General features: G+C 33.3%; 1 protein-coding gene across 1 annotated transcript in view; it reads left to right on the top strand.

Annotated features, from left to right (window-relative positions):
* LOC148272514 (allatotropins-like) overlaps nucleotides 1–19691 on the top strand; it is a 217626-nt gene extending 197935 nt beyond the window's left edge. The window contains exons 3-6 of the mRNA XM_088239952.1: nucleotides 3954–4146; nucleotides 11407–11503; nucleotides 14691–14778; nucleotides 18981–19691. Of these exons, the coding sequence (XP_088096078.1) occupies nucleotides 3957–4146; nucleotides 11407–11503; nucleotides 14691–14778; nucleotides 18981–19025 (420 nt within the window). The 5' untranslated portion in view covers nucleotides 3954–3956 and the 3' untranslated portion in view covers nucleotides 19026–19691. The remainder of the gene's footprint in view (nucleotides 1–3953; nucleotides 4147–11406; nucleotides 11504–14690; nucleotides 14779–18980) is intronic.
* Nucleotides 19692–23730: the final 4039 nt, after the last annotated feature.

Raw genomic sequence — 23730 nt, 5'->3', positions numbered from 1 at the left:
CATATCTAAGGTGTTAAATGGTACTGGTCTAGAGGACTGATAAGGAAACATGATCAATAAAGATAAACTCTACTCCTCTTATTGCTTTTTTCACTTAGTTTGACATATAATATGGAAGTCTAATATTGAAAACTGTCATTTTTCTTCATGATCAAATTTTAATTGCATAAACTGTAGCAAAAAATGTTTATTTACCTGTATGATGTAGTTACAAAAATCCATTATAATTATTAAATTGTTATCCTAATTAGATATATTGAAACCTAAAGCGGAGACAATGAATAGTGACATTTTACGAGTGAACATGGTATGTCTTACTGTACGGTGTAGAGGCGTGAACTCTTAAAGTATAAACCACCTTGAAGCATTTGAAATGTCTATCCACCGTAGAATGTTAAGAATATCTTGGACCAATAAATTGGACCAACAATTAAGACGTAAAGCCAATACTAATAAAGAACTATTCACCACTGTTAAGGTCCGTAAGATTTCATATTTTGACCGTGTATGTTACCACTTCTGCCACCATTCTTTTTCTGCATCTAATGGTGCAAAAAGCACTTCATTGGTACACCAATATAAACCTTAAGCTGAGACACCGAATGATCAAATCTTATATTTGTGGTCTGTCTAACTGCACTGTGTAGAGGCTTCGGTTCTTAAAGTTAATATTATAAACCGCCTTGGAGCGTTTGAAATGTGGATCCACCGTAGAATGTTAAGAATATCTTGGACTGATATAATAACAAACAATAAAGTATTACGTAGAGCCAATACTAATAGAGAACTATTCACCACTGTTAAGCTCCGTAAGATATCATATTTTGGCTATGTGTTGAGAGGTGATAAATATGCCATACTTCAGCTTGTCGCGAAGGGGAAGATCGAGGGACGCAGAAGAGTTGGGAGAAAACAGCTTTCCTGGAAACATCCGAGCATGGACCAGGATTAAAACTGTGGAGTAGCTGTTTCGCACTGCTCAGGATAGAGAAACTGTCTCCCAGGTTGGCGTCAACGTCGGGGGGATCCGACATTACGCGTGAAGAAGAATTATATTAATGGGTTTCTTAAATCAACGTCAATTTGTAAAATGATTTAAAAACACGATTGGTTTATGAAAACAAAAAAAAAACATTACATCTTCCTTTTTATGCTCAGCCACGCATTCTGCATTCATCACAATATTTACGCAATTCCATGTTTTTGTTTTTATTAATGAATACGTACATAAAAGTGTTATTAAGACTCCCCCTTGAAGATTCGACTAATTAGGTTTCTGAAAAGATTTTAACATCCATCAGCTAAACATCAAATTGGAAGTTAATAACATTACTAAGAAATAGGAGTTTGAATTTTATGGGGCAGTTAAAGGGTGTCCACCTGAACTTTTCACTCAAATACTTCAAGTTAAAAGTTGATCGCAGAAACCTGATATGAAGAGAGTAAAGTTGATTAAGTTCGCGTAGATTGAGATATTTATTTAATTTGAAAAAGGTTTCACTCATTTTCACCAAAGTTTAAGCGATGTTCTTAGAATTTCAGCGATACCATTAAATAATTAAAACATATCTTGCACACTTATATTATTATTACAAAGGAAAATTCATATAGCGCTATTTTCGTAATATAATACCTCAAGGGTGCTTTACAAACCAATTCTATAAATAAATAAATAAAATTTAAACTTTTTAAATTTGTAATTTAAGTGAGATAAAGTGAAGTTGCAGACATGAGATTTGGTCGCAGGATTCAAATGGCCAAAGAAGCAATAAACCGTTTGGAGAAGATTTGGCGAGATCGAGGTATATCAATAAACACAAAAAAGCGGTTGATGGAAGCCCTTATATTCTCTGTTTTCCTATATGGGGCTGAAACGTGGACAATGCGTGCCTACGAGAAGAAAAGGATCGATGCATTCGAGATGTGGTGTTGGAGAAGGCTGCTGCGAGTGCATTGGACAGCCAGAAGGACGAATACATCGATACTGGAAGAGCTCCATATTACAACTCGTCTATCAGTAGTGTGTTTGAGAAGGATACTGTCTTTCTTTAGAAATATTGCTAGACGTGAGCCAGACAATCTAGAAAAGGCAATAATGTCTGGCCGAGTTGAAGGTAGGAGAAAACGAAGCAGAAACCCATTGATGAGTCAGTAAGTCGGGCTGAGGACAGACTGGAGTTGAACAGACGAATCAAAAGTATTCATGGTTATAACGATCCTCAGCATTGAGGTACCGACTTGCAAGAATTTAAGTGAAACAATTTACTTTATCATGCTACGGATTTATTTAAATGATTTAGATAATAACTTTTTCCGAAGCATCACTTCACTCTCACAGTTTTGCACTTCTGCTCAAAGAGCATTTCATGGCATTCTCTAGATATTAGGATTGGCTCTGCGTACTGCCAGGGTTTTTGAAAATACCCGCGTACTGAGAACTCTTTACAACTCCTCGATGCGAAGAAAACTCGAGAGTGACTCGATGATTTGGGGGCTATATGAACTGATGTACTCTCTTATGATAGAGAAAATCCAAAAGAAGTTTCTGAGATATCTCTACATGAGAGAGTGCGGATATTATCATTGGCTCTACCCGACCGAATTTCTCCAGGGTATGCTTCGCTACAAAAGTTTAAAGACTAGAAGGAATGTGTATTTGACTACACATTTTTATCGATTGTTGCGCGGTATGATCGATGATTCTGAGATTATAATGAGCATTGGTTTGTATGTTCCTGATAATTATCAAAGACAGCGTCAGCATAGATTGTTTCATATTCCGATTTACAGAAGCGTATGTTGGAAGGGCTACCGCTATGCTGAACTGCTGATGTTTCGCTCCGGATGATGATCTGTTCCATGTATCCGAAGGGGTTTTCCGGAGCAGAATTCTCTAACTATTTTGACAAGAGTCTCTTTATGTATTTTTTGTCTTTTACAATATGTACGTATTACATTTTAGTTTGTAATGTATGTATATTTTAATTAAATTTTTGTTGCAAGTTGTAAGAATGCAGAAAATGAGTAAGATTGTGAAAGACATGGCATGACCAACTTCAACAAATATTTTATTTTTTGATTTTATTTTTTTAAAACATTGTACATACATTGGGTGCATCTTTGTAGAGACACAATTAGTGACACTATCAGGAACCAACCATGCCTGTGAACTTGCTCCGACTCGATAGAAAATTTGTGTTGTGTCAGGGCACAGGACACATTAATAAACATATATGCACATACATATTCTCATACATATATATAAATTCATATACACAAATCCATATTAGAATGTATGCATACATATTAAGTTTATTCATATCACGCAACATATCATTTGTGTACGTGTATTTTGTATTATGTGTCGGCCTCGAGGTGTAATGGTCGGCGCGTTTGCCTACTATGCAAGAGGTCTCGGGTTCGATTCTCGACATGGTTGACATGAAATGTTTATTTTAAAGGGCGTTTTCTCATAAGAATATTTCATAGTCCCTGGACTGGCACCTAAATCGTAAGACTAATAATCTTACCTTCATGTAACAAAAATGATCAAGATACGCCATGATTAGTGCACCAATGCAGTGCCCTATGTACCATTAGGTACGAAAAGGGAATGATAATGATAATATGTGTTATTTTTAAAAAAAATATTTTATTACTTCGTCAAATTATTTTAGTCAAAATTCGAAATAATCGTGCGTGCATAAGAAAATGTATGAATGAAGAGAAAGCGAGGTCTGCACGCAACGACAAAAACCTGTGGCGTTCTATCCTCTCTTATTCTACTCTCTCCGTACCCCTCCGAAGAAATGAAGTGATGGTTTGTTTATTATGTTTAAGAATAATAATGAAATTTTATCGTCTACCAAAATCCTTTATCAGTTTGGTGTTTACAAACGTCAGCCACTCCTTACTTTTGATTAATAATAATTAATTTTAATTCTCTATTCCAGACAATGAGGCTGTCCATGCACGTTGCCATGGCCGGAGTGACCCTGTGGCTGGCGCTGGGATTGGGGGCCGAGGCGGGGGCGCGCGCCCTCCCGAGGGCCAAGCAGCCCCGCGCCACCAGGGGCTTCAAGAACACCGAGATGATGACCGCGCGCGGCTTCGGCAAGAGGGGCCTCCACCCGGAGCCTCTTCAAAGTGAGTCGGCCCTGACAGTTTCGTTTTTTTTGTTTATTTACTAATGTCATTTTTAATCAGTTAAATGGGGGCTAAATTTCACACCGTCCATGTGCTTTGTAGTTGCAAGACGTGTCGGAATACTTATTGTACTGAGCCATTGAAGTGATTGTCTTAAAAATGAAGCCATAATAATAACAAAAATCATAGTCATATTAACATATTACAACAGAGATGAAGAACATTTTAAAGAAGGCAATATAGAAGTCTTGGCATCTACAGGGCTTATGACATGTCATTGGCTGGTTTGAGTGGCAACTTTACACACTTTGTAAAATTCACCATTCTGCCCATATTTGAATATCTATATTACTTCAATTCTTTCATCTGTTGATGTTTGTGAAGTTAAAGAGCTGAAACCTTTTTTAATACGAGTGAGATTCATCTAATTGAATAATTTCCCCTACATACAAGGCAACGCCTGAAATTTTTATTTGGAATTTATTTAGAATAGTAATTATTTCGCAGTGTGTAAAGTGGTCACTCAAACCAGCCAATGACAGGTCATAAGCCCTGTAGATGCCTAGACTTCTATATTGCATTCTTTAAAATGTTCTTCATCTCTGTTGTAATATGTTAATGTTAACAGCTCCCCAGGGAGTTGTCCAGTCCTTGTCTACAAACATTTGGACAAACTCAAAATATTGTCGATAGTCATTATTTTTACACCTAGGGGTGCATAGGGCACTGCATTTGCACGTTAATTGCAGCATATCTAGATCATTTTTGTTACATGGAAGGTGTTTGGACCAACGCTAAACTAAGTCTACATACCTACCTGTCCTTCCCATTTCCTAGCGCACTCCACGCAACAATAATTCTACGTGTGAGTGCCGGTAACAACATCACAATTGCAGTACTAATCGAACATCAACCAAGTGAAGTGTTTGACAAATATTTCATCAAGCGAACTGTGCCATCGTCTATTTAGACCGCCAGCTCCAAGCTAGCTCTGCCAGCGTCTCATGACCGCCAGCTTCACCAGTAGTTCAATAACAAATTATTATCGACGTGCTTAAAAACATGCTAAGCATTTGAGCGATCACAATGAACAATAATGAACATGCCTTAGTTATCGCAGTCATAAGTTAACGCGTGTGTACCTAATCTCTAAGTCAACGCTTTTTTGGACAAACTCTCGAATAAAAATTTGGACAAACTCAAAATATTGTAGATTAGGAAATCATTTTCGAGAAGAGAATATGAAAGTATAGGCATTTTTAGGGCTTAAGACCTGTCGTTGGCTAGTTTAACACTTACCCATTCTCTCTATGTTTAAACATGTACATTTTCTGAACTCTTCTATCTGTTCTGTGAAGTAAAAGAGCTGAAACCTTTATTTACGTGGGTGAGAATGGCCACTTAAACCAGCCGATGACAGGTCGTAGGCTCTGTAAATACCAAGATTTCCATATTCCCTCCCTGTTGCAATTGATGTCAATCCTGATAATTCCCTGTAGCTCAATCACAAATAACTATCGACGTGCTTTTTTAATGTTTTTACATGCTAAGCATTTGAGCGATCACAATGAACAATAATGAACATGCTTAAGTTATCGCAGTCGTAAGTCAACGCGTGTGTAATCTCTAAGTCAACGCTCGTGTCAGTTTGTTTTTTGTTTTCCTCGTAAATAAATACAGTTCACTGGCGAAAATTCGGCGTTTACTATAAAAAAATATACAATTTATTGCATTTTCAAAATAGTAAGGAGTTTTCAATACAAAAAAATGAAAATTAAATTACGTTTACCATGGCGACTGCTTTTCTTGACATTTTGCTTGCCAACCGCTGCCGCCGGCTAAATGCCAATAAATAGCATTATAAATAATAAATAAATAAATAAAAATACCAGTTTTGGAATATTTTACATATTTACTCCAGTGAAATTCAAATATGTGATTGCACAGTAGGATTATACGTCGCGAAACGTAAATATTTTGACATTTAATATTAGGTGTTCACGGAAGTTGCATTGTGATCGCGAATACGATAAACAATCATGGTGTCAAATTGTCATCACGTCGCTTATTGGCACGCAGATAATTATTTGTGATTGAGCTATAGGGTTCCAGAACTTGTCGAGCCTCATCATCAGCTGATTAAAGTTTAAAGTCTGGAGTTGCGCAACCTTCCTTCCCCAACAATACAGCTCATTCTTAATTTTTCTACTCTTAGGGCGAGGTATTCTTTACACCTCGTCCACTCCTTAACAGAAGGTTAGTTGACCAGCCTTACGCTTCAGGTTTCAGTCCAGAAACATCTTAAAAGACAATGTTTCACTTCAACTCTGCCAGAAACTGAACTCAGAACCATGAAAATGGTAGCCCAAAACCCTCACGACTACGCAACGAGGAGAACGTATCACCACTCAGTTTTCCTTTATCAGGATTTTTATCTGAGAGTAGCCATCCTGTAGAAAAACTCTTCTAGGATTCTGGTTCAATTTCACACACAAAAATGTGTTCTTCATTCTCCTGAATAGGTAATACAGAAGTAATAATACTAAAAAAGATGACTTTTACAATTTAATGTTAAATTATGCATTCCTTCTTTAAAATTCTTGTCTTAGATCAACATAAAGGTAAGGTTTACTTTTTACAAATCCCTTAAACAAATCCTAAACTTTTGTTCCTAATCTGATATTTAACTTATTCCGTCAATTTTTTCAACTCGCAGTTTTAAAAGGTTCAGAAAAGCAAACAGAAGTGTGGGAGTATTTTCAAAAAGATATATTTACACCCCTTTCAAGAATTCAAGTATTAGCATCACCCGGTATACAAATACTAAAACTTAAAAAACGTAACTAATAAATAATGTAACATTATTTGATAGAATTTGAATATTAAATTATTATTGATTGATTTGGTGTTTATTTTGTAGAACTCCATATTTAAACTTATAATTAGAAATCAAACACTGATTTGAGTCTACTGAACACTTTATTTTATTTTTACATATATAAACATATAAAAATAAAAACTTCGTGACAATTGTTTCGCCTTATTAGGGCATTTTCAAACGAATGTGAAGATTATTTGGATTGAATATCCTTATATAGTTATATAATTATATAAGTACTCGTATAAGATTAAATTATTAATTGATGCACATTAAAAAAAAAGTTATTTTATTTGATAAAAAAAGACAGGTAAAATAAATGTGTTGATGCTGGGCATATTTATAATATAAGGAATTTCGTACCCATAATAAACATATCATCATCATCATCATCATTCCCTTTCCACACCTCATGGTGCATAGAGCACTGCATTGGTGCACCAATCGCAGCGTATCTTGATAATTTTTGTTTCATGAAGGTAAGATGATCAATCTTACGCTTCAGGTACCAGTCCAGGGACTACGAAATATTTTAGTGTGAAAACACCCCTTTAAATAAATATTTCATATCAACCATGTCGGGAATCGAACCCGAGACCTCTTGCGTGGCAGGCTAACACGCTGACCATATCACCACGAGGCCGACATATATTATTAAAAAACATTTTTTTTAAGGTAGAATTGATTCCATTAGAGCATTTTTTGTTTCGAACGATTCTGTGTTTTTTATGCATTGTTTTACGGGTAAAAGTGCATTAAAACAACAAAGCTTTTAAAAATACAGAAATTAAAATTGAAAATATGTTCAAAACATCATGCTGACATTTGATACACTGAAAAATGTACGGCATTCTCGTTATGAGATATTGAACGCGAATTTTCAAACTGTATACTGACAAGGACATAATTGTTCTTTTTCCTTCTTTAAAAGGATATGCGGCGAAGATAAGTTTGATGAATAGGTGGTTGAACATAGTTTTTCTGTCTCTCCCTCGAAAACATCTCCCTAATACTGTGTGAAAAATACAACTAAATTTCAGACTAATTTTAATCAGAGTTTTCTGTGTCGGTACTTTTTGCGTTTTTCAAAAATATTTATCATAAAGTGGGCGCTTTCACGAGTTTTCGGGTGATCCTAGCTCCCACAAGAAAAAATTATCAAATAAGAAAAACGATATCCAATGGTATCTATCTTCTTCTTCTTTTCCATATCCGCTCCTAAGTGGAGCATGTGGACATCACCAGTTGCCTCCAAGGCCTCAATAATGAACATTATCTTCATCTGTATAGATTGAGACGGCATAGTTAACTTCTGTACTATCTGTATTCTCTTCGGTATGTTCTACCCACTTGTCGTCTCGACATCATATGATCGATACAAACCAATGAATGAGCGCAAAAATTAGTCCGCGTTCCTTACTTTATTAACATTTAAAATAGTTCTCGTTTATATTTGAAATAGGCTTCTGTGATAGAAAGTGCCCACTTCAAAGCGATTATAAACTCCAATAAATCACAATTCCAGCAAAAAGTGCTTACCTAAACATGATATTTAAAAGATTTTTGACACTTGCCAAGACGATATGCTTATAGATCGTCTGTATTTATCTACCGAGCGACTACAAAGCCGGCTCCTTTAACGTGTCGATACGTAAAGCCGACGGAAAAAATATAATAACTAATTATTTTTTGTAGTGGCAACTTTTTTACACCTAATAATCTAGTGACATTATTTTTGGCTAAATAGCCACTCGTTTCGAAAACTGACAGTTATGTCAATATTTAATTCGACTTCAAAATTTACTTATTTCTCTCTTATATTTTGAATAGGCTTTTAAGAAAAAAAGCGCCAACGTCAAAACGATTGAAAATTTAAGTAAATCGTAATTAAAGAAAAAAATTCTCGGTGGAACAGAATTTTGGTCACTTTTGATGCGTAGATAAACGTATCGAGGGGTTCTACACCCGTCGATATAAATCGATGTACGTACATCAAAACTCGAAGGTAGGGGTCGGAAATGTCTCTTTATAATCGCTAGAGAGAATTTATCTTCAACTATACCGTCAAGGTAAAGGTATGACGTGTTTATCTTTCCATCATGATCGAGGCCCTGGAGACCCTATCGCCAGCCAGCACTCTGGTTTCGTCCCACGTCAATCCAGCACCCCTCAGTACCGCCGAATAAAGTCGAAAGATCGTCATCGACGGCCTGCCAGGACGGCGTGGGCCCGCAGGTTTGAAAAAGAGGCAACTTGGGTTTAGGTTCTCCTAAGGTGGTATTCCAAACGCTCTTGCGGCAGTATTATCTCGTATATTTTCAAACAAAATACACGAGAAATACGGTTTTCTCGTGCAGCGAGAGCGGTTCAGAAAAGCACTCCTGAAGCAGACGCAGCACGTGTTCAAGCAAGGTCCACCGCCGCATCCTCAAGACGTTTACTGTAGGAGGCTGCTGTGTCCGTTCTCAGGCTTAAATGTTACTTATAAAATTGAACAACCTTATACTTAATATTTTTCTCAAGCACTTACTCTCAAAACCCAGAAGATTGGTGTTTTGAGCTTGTAAGGTGCCGAAATTCGCACCCATTATACAAGTGCTGAAAAATCGGCATTTCGTTTTGACCGAGTTAAGACTAGAGTTCCAGACAACACGCATCATGTTAAAAGTTTCTCCAAGAATTCTTACGTGGATTACGACCTCTTTTTGCATACTTCCATCCTCATTTATGTGAACTTCCAAGTAGTTAAATCTGTCAAATTTCTCTATCTGTAAAAAAACACTACTTTAGTGTTAAAAAATTACAACAGGGATGGAGAGTACCTCAAATAAGGGAATATGAAAGTCTAGGCATTTACAGGGTTTATGACCTGTCATTGGCTGGTTTACATACATTATTTAAGGTATTCTCCATCCCTATTGTAATTTGTTAACTACTTTAGTGATTTAATTTAAATACGGGCGTACGTTTGAATTAAGAAAACTCAGCGTTTCCTCTAAGTAACAAAAGTGGTTAATATACGATGCAATTAAAGCATTAATGCAGTGCCCTATGCACCGCCGGGGATACCGTAATGATGATGACAGGCTAATACATGACCCTAACTCTAGGTAACTTAGCCGTATTGTAAGAACGCTCATTTCATTTTCATATGCTCATACGTGTAATATAATAATTCGATTTAATATTTAATTAAAGTAGTCTCTTGGGAGGTTTTAGCTCAAACTACATAATTTGCAAGGGGAAACTTTTAATCACATTTTCTTACACGTGATTTCAGTATTATATGTAATTAACTTGGAACTGTGCAGGGTACAATAAAAACAATTAATTAATACTACTAGCATCACGCCACTTTTTGTTTGTGTAAGAAACCCAAGTAAACAATATTAATGAATTTATTTGCACCTCAGAGGCAGACGGATACAAATCCGGAATTTGATGACATTACATTTTGATTTTCGTATCCAGTTTATGATCATGTCCATTGATTCTGAAGAAATTTAAGTCTTATAATTAAAGAACCAATGCATTAAGATACTGAAAATACAAATTAATGTTATAAATTATTAGAAATCACTTAGAGAAAATAGATTCTTTAGGCTTTTGTTGAACATTTGACGTTTGGATTTGCATCCGTCTGCCTCTGAGGTACAGATATTTACATTTATATATAATACATATCTTCTTTATTCCCTCTCCACACCTAATGGTGCATATGGCACAGCATTGATACATCAATCGCAGCGTATTTTGATAAATTTTGTTACATAAAAGAAAGATGATCGTAAATTTTATATTTGAATCACCAACTTTGTGGTTATTCCTTATGATAAAATAAATGTAACAAATACGTTATTTTTATTATTAATCTATAGATTTCATTAATGGTACATGTTTTTTTATTCTGATTCAAATCTACTTTTATACATCTAGTAAATGTTATTACTGTAACTCTCCAAAAAAAGAGACTAACTCTTGTTCTTGGAGAGTGATTTATTTTATTTATTTATATAATTTTGAATATACGAGTAAATGAGAAAAAAAATCTTAAATGATTTAAAAAGAAAAGCCAAAAAATGCTCGCAGGAGACCGTATCGCCAGCTAGCCCTCTCGATCCCTTTCAGGTCAACCCCGCATCTCTTAGTTCATCGGAATAAAACCGAAAGATCGTCATCGACGTCCTTTCTGTTCGGAGGGAGCAAATATCACACATTGTGTAAAAATACACAGCTTAAAGTCACTCAAATAAATTTTACATATATTCATACGCGCTATTTCTTCATTTTATTACCCTCGAGGGTTTTATCAGTATGCATAAATATTTCAAGAGAGAAGAGGATATTAGTTTATTTAATGGTAATTTATTATATTTTTACAGCTTTGACAATGGGCCCCACTGACAACTTCTTGGAAATGTTGGATTCTCCCCAAGAGCACGGATTTGTGGAACAGTTTGAAGAGAAAATGCCAGAAAAGTAAGCTATCATATTTATTTTTTACTTAACATTTTATACACATGTACAATTTATATACATATAAGGGCGGGCACATTGCCTTAAGGCAATTTCTTCCTACCTACCCGAACCGTTCAGTTTGAGAAAATTACAAGTACATTGCACTGGTTAGCCAAGAGAGAATAAAATACAAGCTTTGCTGAACAGTATTCAAATCCCTTCATGAAATGGCTCCAAAATACCTATCGGACCTTTGTATTAAGGAAAATGCATGTCAAATAAAATCTACTCTTAGGTCAGCATTTGATTCAGGAAGAGGAAAACGTCGAAATCCAGCGCTCCCCAAACATTAAATTTGGAGATTTTGCCGCCGCCGGCCCCTCTGCCTGGAACCAATTGCCTTCAAACTTACGAATCATCGACAGTCCCAGTCAGTTCAGATCCCAACTAAAATACCACTTCTTTAGATTATCATACCCTCAATTTTATATCTGGAAATATAATATATCACATTCATTTAGTTAGATTGTAACTTTAGGTATACAATTGTAAAGCGCCCTTGAGGTGATTTTATACAAAAATGGCGCTAAATCAGCCAAATATAATTATTATTATTACATTGACATATTGAATCTTACCATTTTATACAAAATTTAAAACAAAGTTAACAAAAAATTAACACTTTTCTATGAGTAGATGAGAGAGGATGGAAAGGAAAGAAGCGGGATAAAAGGAACCATTTAAATATTTTGATAGTGACATTTCAATCTTGATTTAAATGTAAATAAAGAAAAGGAGGTCTCTAACATCAGTGGGTAGATTATTCTACAATCGAGAAGCTACGTCTGTGAAAGAAGAGGCAAGAAAATTAGAGCGATGAAAGGGTATGTTAAGGGTTCTTTCGTTACTAGAACGAAAAGATAGTCCGTGTTGTCGTAGAGGTTGGAAGAGCTCTCAGATAAACAGGCGAAGTGGGATTCTTTGAAAAATTGTGAAAAAGTGATAGAACGTGAATGTTTCTTCTATGTCTGATACTGTACCAGTGTAGTTGCGTGTAATATTCGATTATGTGGTCGAATTTGCGAAGATCAAAGATATAACGGATACAAACATTCTGCAATCGTTCCGACTTATCTGGATAACATACATCTGCATAGTCAAGGAGTGGAAGAATGTTTGCTTAACATTGATTGGCAAGAAATTTTGTAATCTTTTAAGTAAGTGCAAACTGCTATAAAGTTTACGACTAACTTCGTTAACCGGGTCGTACAACCCTAAATACTTATGAATGATAATACATAAGCTTTTGACTGAAATCATGAATGGAATTTTAGAACCATCTATTTTGAAAAGATAGAGAGAGAAAAGAGAGATAAATAGTTTAACTCTTGTTTAGCTGTGATGTCACACTAGTCTATGTACGATACAAGACATGATATATCTCTTTTTTTTATGATGAAGTTGTATTTTTCGCGATCTTTTGACATTTTTACACTGGATTTAGAAAGTCAAATTTGTATAACAATGCTGGACTTTCATTAAAAAATATTTATCCTTTTCTTTTCTTTTATTTTTCTTTTCATGCTCATGTCATACCATATATATATATATATATATATGTGCAATAAACTATTTAATAATTAAAAAAGGAATGGCTCACGCTCAGACGCTGTAGTCTTTGTGGGCATTTTTTCCAATTTATGTTTTATCTTAATTTTAAGATGTATTTTTTTAAAGTGTATTTTTGTTATTATATTTGTATGTAAATAATATATGTATGGAAAAATAAACAAATAATTTTTTTTTTTAAAAATGTAACGCCAATACAATAAATAAATATGTATAAGAGAGAGCACGAAAATATAACTCATAAAAAGCAAGACAAAGACGCTATTTTGTGGCTGGTGTTTGTGAGAAAATAACGAGTCGGTTATTGACAGTGATGGGGGATGCACGCATGCGCGAAATATGAACGGCATATTTCTGAATTTTTATTTATTTTGCTACAACAGCGCGAAATTATATGCTTATTTCTATAAATTATGGAAAAGGAATTAATGAAAAGTATGTTTTCATATTTTTTTTCGGATGTCTGAACTTTATAATATTCTGTCTTTTGCTTGTGGTAACACGATGTTGCATCACCACGCTTAAAGGAATTATTTAGCAAAGTTTTTTAAGAGTAAACTCATGTTTCTAATTCGTTTGTTTGAGTTTTGTTTTTTTTTTCTTCATAAGTGTTTTTTCCCATATCATAATATTGTTTAACTGCCTTATGGAGAATTTAATTTTGTGGCTGTCTCATACCTTGTAGATTTATACCCCTTTCCTTCCTACGCTCGTTTTTTGTGAGCCCGCGACTCCATTGGACAACTACCCTGTTCTAGTGTCAACATTTGTATGCATTGAACTGTGGCCGTTGATTAATAAATAAATAAAATAAGTCCTGAATCCATATAAATATAGTTCTTATGTTTGACTTCAATATTCAGGATACCATCGATATCCTTATGCGCAGAGTGGGGGTTGGATTACCCCTTCCTGAAAGCGATTTCGTCCTATCGGAATACTTTTGATGCTTTCAAGGATATCAAATGTCACACGGGAAAGTCAGTTTACTGGATACGTAAGGAAAAATCACACCTGCATCGCGTAACAAAGAGTCTTGCAAAGAAAATGCATTTTATCAAACAAAAAACTTCATTAAAAAACTTAAAACATTTAAGTTTGTAAGTAAAAATTATGGATAGAAGTTCATTGTAATTTATTCTATAAATAAAAGACGAGTGATACTTTAATCCACAAATTTGGAATATCCATTGTATAATGCTAAACTCATTAAAATAGCATTATATCAACTCATTAGTTAACCCGAAGAAAAATTTTTGATGATGATACTTAAGATAAAAATAACTTTATTTAATTTACTTACATATAACTTTGAATTATCTATTCTTACCTCTGTTTTGTATAAATACCTTGAACTCTTTAATAAAGATACCAGTCTCGAAGATGTTGCGAAAGCGATGAAACCGGTCACTGGATATTCCAAATTTGTGGATTAAAGTCTTTTATTTATAGAATAAATTAAAAAACTTAAACTAGAAAATTGTGTGTTGAAACTTAAACTATTGGTAACAAAAGTCTACGATGTATCTGAAGGGAAACGATGATCTTGTTATTAAATTGTTTTTATATTTATTTTTAGTGTTCCCGTGGACTGGTTTGTTGATGAGCTTCTGAACAACCCCGAGCTTACAAGGACGGTAGTTCGCAAATTTGTTGATATTAATCAGGTAAATAGGTTACATTATTTATTAATTTATGAATAATATATTTTTTTACTGTTTGAATTCTATTCAGTATAAAAAGAGCATAACGTTGTTGTGCCGGCAATATCTGTTAAGTGATTTATTTTTTTAAAAGTATTTTTAACTTCTCATTAAGATTTCAGAATTTTGTTTCAACAAAATATAGTTAAATATTTTGTCAAAATAAACTAACGTCCTTTTCCTTTTTGTCATGAATAAAAGTGTATTTAAAAATAAAATCCATCATCAAAACACGTATAGTTTAAATTATCTCATTAAAAAAATTCAAAATGTCACTGTCAACGCAACGAAGATAATATCGAATGAAATTAATTTTATAATCCAATATAGATGGGAGTTTCCAATTATTTCTTTTTTTTTAAACGTCGTACTTAACCTTTTTAGGAATGATTGTATTATTTTGAGTTCGTCCAAATGTTTGTAGACAAAAGACCCAGAAGAATTTCACCTCGGAGTCTTGAAGACTAAAAAGATAAACCAGAGATGGAGAGCATTTTCGAGAGGGGAGTTCGAAAGTCTAGGCACTTACAGGGCTTATGACCTGTCATTGGCTGGTTTAAGTGGCCACTTTGCACACTGTGTAAAATTCACCGTTTTGCCAATGCTTGAGCATCCATATGGATGAAAGAAATATTTCTTCAATTTTTTCATATGTTAATTTTAGAGAAGTTAGTGAGCCAAAGCCTATAAAGGCTACAATAATGTTGTGAAGAGATTCATCTGATCTCTTCTCTCTCTCTCTCTCTCTCTCTCTCTGAACAATAATGGTTTCTTCACAACAATATAGGTTTCAGTTCTTTAACTTCACTTAAATCAATAATATACATATTTCAAATAATCATTACAATATTTGAGTTTGTACAAATGTTCGTAGACTGTGTAACATTTACCGTTTCGCCAATGTTTGAACATCCATATTTTTCAATTCTTCCATTTGTTGATTTTAGTGTAGTGAAAGAGCTGAAACCTTTATTTTTGTGAAGAGATTCGTCTGAATGAATTATTTCACATACTAGGCAATGCCTGAAAACAATTTTTCATTTTTTAAACTTCTTCTTTGACCAGTCCTGGATCATATGTCTTTGTTAACATTTTACAAACTTTGTTAAACTTTATATTACAAAATTTGATACAAAAATTATTTGATTCATTTTTTTTTAACAAACGAAAATCGTCGAGCTCATGAAAACACGTCTTACCTTCGCGGCTGCCACAGACAAATTGAAGAATTAATACAGCTGAAAATTTTAGCATAATTCTAGGGCATGTATATCAACATACAATTTGGCAGTCAAACTCTTCGAACCCGCGAAACCATCCCTGTTGTAATTTGTTAATCTTAATGACTCCCGAGGGGGTGAAATCCAGTATTTTGTCGACAAACATTTGGACAAACTCAAATATTGTTATGAAACTAACTGGTCCAAGAAGAAGTTTAAAAATCGGAAAATTGTTATTAAGTATGTGAAATTATTCAGTCAGATGAATCTCTTCACAACAATAAAGGTTTCAGCTCTTTAACTTCACTTAAATAAACAAATGGAAGAATTGAAGAAATATTGATGTTTAAACATAGGCAAAATGGTGAATGTTACACAGTGTGTATAGTGGTTACTTAAACCAGCCAATGACAGGTCATAAGCCCTTTAAATGCCTAGACTTCCATATTCCCTTATTTAAGGTATTCTCCATCCCTGTTGTTATTTGTTAAAATTAAATAATCAATAAAATTAACAAGAAACGCTATTTTTATTAAGTATTTAATTTTCAGTTGGCCGCTTTTGAGAATATTTTTAGCGTTTGACGATCTTTGATACTGCGGGCCTCATTAATTGAATACAGGATTAACATACCTTTGCAAGATTCCTAAACCGCAAAAACAAATAACAACAAATGTATCAACAAATGTAACAACAATTGTAACATCAAGTTTTATTTGATACACCGAATTTATGAGACTTGAGAGTTTCAATAGCGATCTTATCTCTCGACAAATGCTTAGACCTTCTTTAGCGCAGAGACAATACTCTTTCCAAAGACAAAAAAATTATAATACAAAATAAGAAACCGTAAAAATACTGTAAGGGCCCCAATCCAAGAGGTTATTGACTACTTGCATTAGTGAAATTGGTTGCAGGTCAGAGACTCGTAGATAATTTGTTTCGTTGATGGTTGCTGATACATGGCCAACATGTATCTTTGTTTGAATTGTTATTTTTTTAATTAATTAATTCAAAGATTTTTATAAACATCTGTTAAATTATAAAAAAATCTATATATATAATAACGTTTCCCAAACTCTATGAGGCCAAGAGAGCTCTGTGTTGAGTTGGGACGCTGTAGCGCAATAGAAAGTTGAATCATGTAATCGTACATTATTAAATAATAGCAAAAATATAATTGAAAATTATTACAAAAACATATATTTCAACAAACATCTGGACAACACGCTTAATATTATTTAAATCTATGCAATATCTCGCAGCAGCCTCCTGCAATGGTCTCTTCCCTTAGACAAAATCCAAACTTGTACACTATCTCTGAACTGTGTATATACTCGTACTATTACACGTAACATATGTTTTTGACTAGTTAATTAATATTTTTTTATACTTTTTTTTATAGATAACGAATAAAAACAAAATATTACAAATAAATACAATTTTACATTAATCAAATACATATATTTACATTAACGTTTCCTTAATAGGAAATCGTAAAAGAACGTAATCGTAAAAGAAATAAATAATTCTTGTGTACATAATGGGGAGTGACGTCTTACAATAGATTATTTTATTTTAATCAATAATATTTTTGGAACAACGTAAATAAATTACAAAAAAGATATAAACGATGTTTTTAATCAGTGTTACATAAAGAAGAATTATGGATGTAATTTTTTACTTCTCTCTTAAATATATTGTATTCCTGACTGTACTTTTTATTATCTTTGTTCATTTCATTAAAGAAAAATATTCCTCTGTAAGTATAATGATGTTGTGCAGTAATTGTTTTTAGTTTAGCAATTAAGATATTACCACCTGTTCTAGGTCGCGTACTTACGTTTTGAGACCTAGAAATACTACTATTTATTTTATCTGTACGTATTTTGTATTATTAATATTTAAAGCATTAACTTTGTGGTGAAACAATTCACTAAATATCGTTAAATATTTGTATATAACCACTTACCGACTTTTCTATGTCTACCGGTTTTGAGACGTACCAGTCTCTTCATCAGGACACCAATAAAACCAACATGCTTAACCCACTTTACACCTTCACCATAGTTGTTGCTCAAAAACATAGAACCAACACGACATGCGTTTTAATAAGCAACCTTGACATGCACTGATTAGGTTATAAAAATGATTTTGAAGGTATATAGTGGGTTTTGCATGCTGGTCTTATTGGTATCCTGACGATGAGATGGGTACGTCTCGAAACCTGTAGACTTTACAAATATTTAATAACATTCATTCATATTTTTTGGCTACTAACATAATAATGTACTGTCTGTAATATTTACGACCCTTAGACAGTCGAATCAACTCGCCTACAGTCTGTATTGAATGCCGCAGCGATACATATTTATGGAATCTCTAAGTTCAGTCATATCACTCCACTACTTCGGGAATTGCACTGGCTACGTTTTCCACCTACAAACTCTGTTGACTTAACCCTGCATGCTGGAACTCTGCATTCCAGATGAACTAGCTGACAGACGTCTTACGCTTAGATCGGCTACATCTACGTCAAAAGAAAAAAATTATTATACCTCTACGCAAAGAGCGCACTAAATTCGGCGAACGAGCATTTGCGGTCGCAGGCCCTACGGCATGGAATGCTCTCCCAGCAGAAGTTCGAAACTGTGAGAGTGAAGTGATGTTTCGGAAGAAACTTAAAACCCACTTGTTCTCTAAATCATTTGAATAAATTATTAGCATGTGGTGACAAAGTACATTATTATTCTTAAATTAAAAAGTTAAAATTAAATTTATGTAATCACTTTGTAGAGCACCCTTGAGGTATTACGAAAATGGTGCTATTTATCCATAATTATTATCATTATTAATTTTATATTTCTGTTATAATTTTATCCACAAAATGAACAAATCAATCATGATTCTAAAATAAATAAGTAAATATGCTATTTTTTGTTTCAGGATGGCGTTTTGACACCGGATGAGCTTCTCAGGAGCGTGTATTGAGAAAAAGATGTGTTATTTATTCAAACAATTAGAAAATACATCTTCAACAAAACTATTTAACTATTGGTTTACGACGCGCAATCGAAATTACCAAACGAAATTAATTGAAAAATATATAATGTAATATTAAACTATTTCAAACTTTCATTTCAAAAACATCAACAGTGACAACTTAAGCATCATATAATATACTTTGTTAAATAAAAAAATACAAATTACATCCAAAAGTAAAAATCAATCAATTTATTTAAACTCTAATATAGAAAATTTTCAAACAACCTTGAAGCTAACTGTATTTTTTTTGCTTAAACCTTTTGAAAGAGAAGTAGCTGATAGTATCATATTATTATGCTAATTAAAACAATAAAATAACATTGCTTTAGTTGTTGCATTCAAAACATTTTTGAAGTTTTCATTTACATATTGTATAAACTTTTCCGATATACTTAACATATTGAGTAAAACCAAATAAATAACGTCAAAAATAAAATTTTAATATTGCAATTTCTTGTGCTGTTTTTGAAACGATCCGTTTAATAAATTTAACATAAATATTTATGTTTCTTCTTTAAAAAATAACACTTTATTAGTAAGATCTCAGTATTATAAAGAAATATATTTATCTAAATGTTGTACGAATAAATTATTTTAACCTAAACACAAATTGTAAAATATTTTAATGTAGTCAGGTTGATTTATTTTCAAAAGTTAATTGTAATATTTGTTCAATTTATTTATTTAATAATAAGTTTTATTGGGCTCAAAATTTTGTTAATTTTTCGATATAAATTTTAGTTAGTTTAAAATGTTTTTTTTGTACTACATCATTATTAAGACGTTTTTTTGACTGGGCTGGTGTTTTTATGCAATTTTCGGATAGAATAATCAACATATGTATTTTTAAATATATTTTATTGGTGAAAGTCTTTGAAAATCATAAAAACATGTCGAAAAAATGTCTGTTTTGGTAAAATTGTTTTTTTTATATTCTTTCCCCATTATTGGTTATTGTTTTCAGGGATTATTTTTATTTCTGATCCACTTACATTTAAGAAAATTGTAAATTGTAACTTTGTTTTCTATAATTAAATATTTATATTAGAGATATTTATAATTACACAAAATATTAAAATTTTAAATTCGAAATTATAATCAATGTGATCTATTTAACTTATATATATATAAATTTTCACTATTATGTCAATAAATTAAAATTGAATATGTAAACAAATAAAATGTTACCAACCTTTAGAGGGTTCAGCCAGAAAAAAAATGTTTTATTTCTGAATGAATGATATTTATTACTTATCAAAAAAAAACTATATCCCACAATTCCGAAATTTTTTATTTATAAGATTTTGCATGCTGGACACTTTTAAACAATTTTTCTGTTAAATGAATTATTTATTATAAGAAAAAAATCATTTGAAATTTTATTCGAATCCAAAATTACGAAACCAATGCCGAGTTAAATAACCAAAAAAAATATATATCCAACGCATTAAAATTGTTTATAATTTTAATAATAATTTATAAAAAAAACAAAACATTGTTATCTGTTGAAAACACAATAAAATATATATAGGTATATATAAAAACATTGAAACAGCATGTGTGAAGGTGAATAATGGGTCGTTCACATCGTGGTTTAACATCCCTAAAGGAGTCAAACAGGGATGTGTAATGTTACCATTGTTGTTCAACAGATACATCGATAACTGTAAGAAAGAACTGAAAGATTTAAGAATGGGAGCAAAAATGAGTGGTATAACAGCTAACTGTCTTCTGTATGCGGGTGATGCCGTGCTTCTTGCTAGCAGCGAAGACCTGCAATTCTTGGTAACAAAAGTCTACGATGTATGCAAGAAAGGCGATTTGCTAATGAATGTTGATAAATAGAAAGTGATGGTTTTCAAAAGTGATGAAAATATAACTAAATGTGAGATCAGTGCGAACGGAGATATTATGAATCTGGTAGAAGAATTTGTGTATCTGGGAAGTGTGTTTACAAGGGATGGAAAGGAGGGTCAGTGCCGGGAACAGGGTAAACGGTGCACTGAAATCTACTTTGGCAAACAAATGTTTATCGCAGAGGAGGCTTAACTAGCAGTTCACAATGGTGTTCTAGTGCCAACTCATTAGAGTTACATTACATTAGTATGGAAGCGAAGTATAACGGTTCGATCGGATGCTTTTGTAGCTGTGCTTGACTTTGTTTGTAAATAACTAGAATATTTACGTTATAATAAATAAAAATTGACTATGTTGGAATTGCAGTATGTTTGGTTGCAGCAGTAAGAGCGTCAAAGGTGTTAAAGGAGTCAGTTAAGTACTTAATTTCGAAGATTTACATTGATTTTTGGCATTTATTATCCCGATACGTGTATTATGTTGCTTAAAAACTCTTCTTATATCAACATATTTACTTCAAATACTATTTTTTCTCAATTTGGGAGATAAATTTGTGAATTAATGTATGTTTATTGTTGATAATGACCGTTGATTATGGACAATATGTCAGGGCCGCACTAGGCATCCATACAAAGTTTGAGTTTTTATCGAGTAGAGGTCGATTCAAATATTACTCGAAAATAGAAATTTTAACCTTGAAATTGCATCCAAAATGACGTGTCCAAATTTCAGACCGCTACGACTCGCCGTTTCGGAGATGTGACGGACAAACAAACAAACTCAACACAGGACTATGGTTCCATGCAGGTGGGATTTATGTCTCAATAAATATAACATAAGTATATTGTGAATAAAATTAATTAATAAACAAAAAAATAAACACACACGTGTATTTTCAGTTTTATTAAATAAATATAGGCGAATTATAGAAAAATAGATTGGAATAACCCTGCAATGATATATACATAGGTACATATTTAAAAGTAATTACAATGCAAATTAATATCCATTTGGCAATTCTCGACCTGAGAAAGGCCTATTATTTTGCTGCGAACTGTAGCTAACTTAATACTCAATAGTTATAGAATGGTTTTTCTACGTTTGGGCTCCTCTCTAGGTTACGCATTATTACTTTGAGAATCAGAATGTATTCAAAAATAAATAAATGTCAAAAATTAAGCAAAACAATGGGTATTCGCTTATTACCTTCCACTTAACATTTTTTCTTAACCAAATCAATGAATTTTTTGTCTCATAGCCTTTAGGCTATCCCATCAAAAAGAACCAAATTAAGATACGAAAATACATTTGTTTCTACATATTATGTCTTCAAGGCTATAAAGCAATTTGCATTTTTACCCTGAGCGGAGATGTATGGGGATGGCGAATCTCGCAAAATGATTCATCCCATGAATTTTCATTACCGTACCAAGTAATATCTTTTATTCATACATTTATTAGAAAAAATGTATTTTATATTTATTTATATATTGCTCTCGCCAACTGTTACTCAATCGGCCCAGTTGGCTTCAATTAATTGGCTCTTCGGGCCTCGACTAATTGGTTTGCGTGATGTTAATATGATTTATTTATACATCAATGCAACGGTGCAAAAAACCTTTATATGGTTAATTTAAGAAGTTTGACATAAATAATCACAGCAGTGAAAAATTCATTATGTTATACATAATAGGAAGTATAATAGAATCATAATAAAAAAAAAAATTATGTCCATTTTGCTTTTTTTAAAGGGATGAAAATATAACTAAATGTGAGATCCGTGTGAACGCACATATTCTGAATCAGGTAGCAGAATTTGCGTAGCTAGGAAGTGTGTTTACTAGGGATGCAAAGACTGAGAAAGGAGTGTGAGGGCCGGGAACAGGGTGAACGCAGGAGTCAAAACAAGCAGATCACGATGGAGTTCTAGTGCCAACTCTAATGTATGGGAGCGAAGTATGGAATTGGAAAAATAATTATGAAAGTAGATGAAATGTGTGGTAAAACGATGCATGATAGGTGCACAAATATCGAGATCCGTGAACACTGTAGGGCTGAGGCAAGCATTATCAACAGGGTCATGAAAGGGGGGCTGCGTTGGTTTCGACATATCGAGCGAATGGACAGCGAAATAACGGCTAAAATAATCTACAGTGCGAATGTTGATGGATGTAGAAAACGATGAAGGCCGAAAAAGACATGGCACGATCAAGTCCATTAAATACTTGAAGATGGACATGTCAAGTGTAAGAATAATCGGTGGGCGTGCGTGAGAAAATGTAAGAATGTAGAGGAGCGAGGTCTGTATGCAAAGACAGAGTGATGTGGCGTTATATCTTCTGTTTACCCCTTCGGGGAAATGGCGTGATGGTTTGTTTGATTGATTTTTTTTCTTAAACTCTTCTCTTCTTGTTCTTAAAGACTTCCCTAAAAATACATAATGAACAACTTCACATGACATAATGAACAACTTCAGCCCTACGGGAAATTGGATACAAAAAATGTTTTCTGACGTGGGGTAAAAATTAGAGCATTAAATTGTACGGCAAAGTTTCTTGAAAATGTACGGAAAAAAAAAAATAAACTAACTAACCATCACGCCATTTCCCCGGAGGGGTAGGCAGAGAGGATAGAACGCCACACCACTCTGTCCTGGCACACTTCCTTTGCTTCCTTCACATTCATACATCTTCTCATGCACGCACGTCGATTATTCCGACTTTTCACATGACCACTTTCAAGAATTTGTTGTACTTGATCATGCCATGTCTTTCTCGGCCTTCCTTGACTTCTA

Source organism: Micrasema longulum, unplaced genomic scaffold (assembly GCF_059751315.1).
Source record: "Micrasema longulum isolate JH-2025_06_02 unplaced genomic scaffold, ASM5975131v1 h1tg002312l, whole genome shotgun sequence".
Classification (NCBI taxonomy): domain Eukaryota; kingdom Metazoa; phylum Arthropoda; class Insecta; order Trichoptera; family Brachycentridae; genus Micrasema; species Micrasema longulum.
Note: the sequence above shows the minus strand (reverse complement) of the source record. Positions and strands in the feature narration are given on the sequence as shown.